The sequence below is a fragment of the Alosa alosa genome, chromosome 14, assembly GCF_017589495.1.
Source record: "Alosa alosa isolate M-15738 ecotype Scorff River chromosome 14, AALO_Geno_1.1, whole genome shotgun sequence".
Classification (NCBI taxonomy): Eukaryota; Metazoa; Chordata; class Actinopteri; order Clupeiformes; family Clupeidae; genus Alosa; species Alosa alosa.
In genome coordinates, this window is record NC_063202.1 from 18,899,105 (window position 1) to 18,904,104 (window position 5,000).

Genomic DNA, 5,000 nt, shown 5'->3' on the forward strand with positions numbered 1-5,000 from the left:
GAGAGTGAGGGAGTGAATGAGCCAATTACACACCGACACTGACTGCTCGCTCACACCAACTGACTCCAACAAACTCCAACACACACCAGCGGCTGGGTCAGTGTGTATCACCAGTCTGGGTTTGTAGGTGTCTGTTGGATGGAGTTGTTTGAATTTGACATGTCCACAACAGGCCATTCATTTCAATTACTGTCTGGGCAGTGTGGAGCTTGGAGGTTGGTTTTCTGAACATTCTAAAGATAGCAACTAACAACTGTCCATGTTAGAATGTGGAGGGTTTGTTGGGCATTGTCTGGGCCTTCTGGGAGAGACACAAAGAGAGTTGGACATGTTGGTTTGTGCCTAAGTGCATGTGTGTGTGTGTGTGTGTGAGTGAGTGAGTGAGAATGAGAACTGAGAGAGACCTAATGAGCCTTTCTGAGCCCATGTGGTCCCACTGTGGCTCTTCTCATTGCTCAGTCGTTCCATCTCATATAGCACACAGGCGGATAACAACTGGACAAAATGGAGGAAGGAACACAAGCCATGGTAAGACACACACGGACCGTTTCTCCGTCAGGCATTCGTTTGCAGGGAAACTAAGACCTTATGTGGCTCTTATACTGCTCAGGGCCTGAAAGGATTCCATCTGAGCCTCTGGCACTCTCTTCATTTTTTTCTTTTTCCCACATACTGTACTTCTATCCTCCCTTATCCACTCACTTACTCACCCACTCACTCATCACACTTCTATTTCTCATTCAATCTGTCTCCCTCCATCCCTCTCTCCCTGCCTGTGTCTGAGTGTGGAGACTGGGGGTTTCTGATGGACTCTGACGTGGGCTGTCCTGGCTGCTGAGCCTCCAGATGGATACGAAAGCTGGGGGGTTTGGTTGAGGACTTAAAGAGAGCCAATGAGACAGAAGACGCATGCATGCACACACACACACACACACACACGCTTCCATCTTCTCTCACTGACAGAGATGAGACAGACTAGACTATGCTGGCCACACACACACACACACACACACACACACACACACACACACACACACACACACACACAGGAGTCCTGAGGGGAAAGTGATCAGGTCACACGGCAACGCTTCCATTCCAAAATGTTCAGGCCGCTGGCCACTAGTTTGCCCTTACATCCCCCTCTCACCCCAGAGACAGACAGAGAGAGAGAGAGAGTGAGAGAGAGTGAGAGAGAGAGAGCATAAATGATTAAAGAAATACCATAAATCTAACTCTATGTTTAGCATTGTAAATGTGTTGTCATGGCAATGAAGTTTACTGAAACTAATATTGAATTTTCCATTCTATTACACACAACAATAAACATGAAAAATCAAAAACTTTCAGTTAGACACAGACACACAGACACAGACACACACAGACACACACAGACACAGACACACACAGACACACACACACACACAGTCCTCCATCACAGACCCACTCCAGAGATACGCCACTCCCTGAAGGATGCCTGCTGGGCCTCTCAGTGGGAGATTAACAGATAGGGAGGGAACGCTGGGAGGAAGTGAGTGTGAGTGTGTGTGTGTGTGTGTGTGTGTGTGTGTGTGTGTGTGTGTGTGCAACAAATCATCATTCATCTCTTCCTCAAAGACCAGAGAGAGTTAGAAAATCCTCTGTAATGAGCAAGGAATCCCAAAGAAACACTGAAAACAATGAGAAAAACTCAAACTTTCTATAAAGGACTTTCTTATCAATTAGCAATCAGCTCACAATGCTTTAGTGCTTTACCTGTGGCTTTGTTTGACTTGTCACTAAATCTCTGTGTGTGAGAGCCAGTTGCATGAGTGGCATTGCCCATAGTAAGCAGTACAGGGGTGAGTGTTACCTACAGTATGTGGGTGTCATTACATGTGGACGGGCACCAGTCAGTAATGAAACGATTCCTTGTCAATGTCTCAGACAGGCCTATTTGGAAATGTATTCTGCCTTTCCTTTTGGTAAATGGCTCAGCTCAACTGACTGGTTTAGTACATAACAAAACAAACGACTAGTGAAGTCCAAACCTGACATTTGAGTGGAACTTTATGTTAAAGATAGGTTAACATAATTTAAGTACAGTATGCATGTTACTAGCATGCCTGAATTTAGATTTAAGCAATAAGCCCCGAGAGGCCGTAAGTCACACTGATTCTACAACAGCTAATGGGCGTTGTTAGGCACGACGCGCTTAGCTGTTGTAGAATCCGTGCAACCTACGGACTCGAGTGGTTTATTGCTTTTCTAAAACTGATACTATATACCTGGCAAAGTTTCATAAAGTAAAGGCACAGCAACTAGAAATGGAACCGATTTATTCAGATAATCACTCTTCTGCCAAGAAATATATTTCCTCTATCTGAATGGTTGCCAAGCAACGTTGAGATGCAGCCACTTTAACTTTTGTATCAAGTTATGGTAGCGCAGTAATATAGAACAAAATGCGGTCAAGGTGTATTTTTATGCTGCATTTTACAACTGCATTGAACATGATTCAGCCAATCAGAACCAAGGACCGGACTATCAGTTTTAGAAGTCTGTTTTCTACCACTGATGAGAACCTTTGTAGGCCCCAGTGTGTGCTGTTGCCCAGTTGTGTGTGTCTAAGCTGGAGTGCAGGATAAGATGGGACAGAGACAGGACTATGATGGATGACTACTCTCCTTTACAAACCCAGTGTCCAATAACCAAGACTTATCAGTATAAATAAATAAATAAATAAATAAATAAATAAATAAAAACAAACCAACAACAACAACCACCACAGAGCAACAATGACAAGTTGACCAAGCAGTGCTCTGGTCTGTAACAGCAGGAGATAAGACTGAGAATGACCCAGAAAAAGTCCCATCTCAGAGCCACAGTCCCATTGAAAGGGGTCAGCAGTATAACGTATAGTCTATATCACCATCATAAAGCTCAAATGGGTGAAGTCAGCTGTGAAGTACTAAAAGGGCTTCCTGAGAGAACCCTGCGCAGGTTTGATTTTATTACCAATTTTATGGAAGTGGTTTAGACCAGTGGTTCCTTTTTTCAGTGATGTACCCCCTGTGAAATATTTTATTTTATAACCAGTGCAAAGCATTTTTAGTTGAGAAAAAAAGACAGAGCACTGTGCCAGTTTTCACAAGAATTACCGCTACGCTTCAACCACGACTCCATCATTTGAGTTTTGACAGTGATTGACAGGTGATGGCGGGTGGCATGTAACAGGTTGGGTCGAACCATCCTGGTATGGGGGGGACTCTGGGTTTTTAGGATAATTAAAATTAATAGCCTACTGAAATATAAAATTCATTTTATGAACTTACATTTTCCTGAAATATTAATTAAATAATTGTTTTTAAAGTATTTTTGCATGGATTCTACTTTTTAAATATATGCATATTTTAAAATCTCACGTACCCCCTGGAGTGCCTTCACGTACCCCCATTTGAGAACCACTGGTTTAGACAGTGCGTGGTGGACAAACCGGATAGCAGGGGTACAACTAAGGTCTTGAAGTACACACGCACGCACGCACGCACGCACGCACGCACGCACGCACGCACGCACGCACGCACGCACGCACACACACGCACACACACCCCTCGGTCCCCACACACTTGTGTCTGCCTTCTCCCATGAGGAAAAAAAACAGAAAGCCAGATGGATGGTGAGAGTGAGGGGGAATGGGGGAGGGGGAGGAGGAGGAGGAGGAGGAAAGAGACAGCCTACAGCCTGACACACTCACGTCCTCGTAGATGTCGAAGAAGGTGGCGAGGCGCGCCTGAGGGATGGCCTTGAGGTCCGGCTGCTCCCAGTGTGGCCGGAACATGCGGCCCAAACCCTGGCAGCTGTCCTCGTCGCATGGCACGTTGTCCAGCAGGAAGGCCTGCTGCCCACTGTAGAGAAAGAGAGAGGGGAGGAGGGAGAGGGAGAAAGAGAGAGAGGTTTCACCGTTATAGGCAGAATCAACCAAACATAGTCTTTTCACATAAATTATAACTGACACTCATTATGAAAGTCATCTCAAAACTAAAAGGTAGATCAACAGAAAGATACACAGAGGGCTGAATGTAGGTGTGTGTGTGTGTGTGTGTGTGTGTGTGTGTGTGTGTGTGTGTGTGTGTGTGTGAGAAAGAGAAAATGCTCAACACCAAAGCCAACTGAGACCATCCCAGACAAATACTGTAACTCTAGCCGTCAGGGGTAAAGACAAACAACACTGAGGCTGCTTGTGAGGGTCAGTCACCACAGAACTCAGCTCAGGGCAGAACAGCATGGATGTGTGTGTGTGTGTGTGTGTGTGTGTGTGTGTGTGTGTGTCCATAAGGTGTTTTTGACCGTGTGTACATGTCCATGTGTGTTTAGAGAGTTTTCTGTAAAAATGGTGACATTTCTAGGTTTATGTATGCTTACATATCAAAGGACCATGTGTGTATTGTCATCAGTGTGTGAGTGTGTGTTAGCACAGATTTCTGTAGCGTGCATTTGCAAGATTTTAACTGACGAATTCCTGCCTACGATCCTTCCCTTGTTGGTTAAGGGCGGCTTTCTGCCCACCTTGGCTGTCTTTCTGCATGCCTTTTATTTTCTCCTCTCCTGTCGAGACGCTTACCCACACACACACACACACACACCTCCTTAGATCTCACCCCTCTCTCTCTCATTCTCTCTCTCTCTCTCTCTGTCACTCTCTCAGCCCTCCCCCTTTCCCCCTCTCTTCCTCCTTCCCCTGTGTTTCCATCTGATAGGGGTGGCTATAAATAGAAACGGTGTACAGGTTCTCCCCCCCCTTCTCTGCGGATGAGACGAGCATGGAGGAGAACATTACATGGATATCACCACCAGTGGCATCCTACTAGCATATCCACCTTAACACACTTTAGGTGTGTGTGTGTGTGTGTGTGTGTGTTCCCTGTGTTTTTTCGAAATGTGAGTGAACACACTTCCGACTGAGGTAAATTTGCAGACAAGACATTATGCACACGCATATCAAATCTGTGTTTACAAGAGCC

General features: G+C 45.4%; 1 protein-coding gene across 2 annotated transcripts in view; it reads right to left on the reverse strand.

Moving 5' to 3' along the window:
- itfg1 (integrin alpha FG-GAP repeat containing 1) overlaps positions 1–5,000 on the reverse strand; it is a 158,786-nt gene that overhangs the window by 55,065 nt on the left and 98,721 nt on the right. For both annotated transcript variants that reach the window (XM_048262833.1, XM_048262832.1), the window contains exon 11: positions 3,734–3,884. In XM_048262833.1, the coding sequence (XP_048118790.1) occupies positions 3,734–3,884 (151 nt within the window). The remainder of the gene's footprint in view (positions 1–3,733; positions 3,885–5,000) is intronic.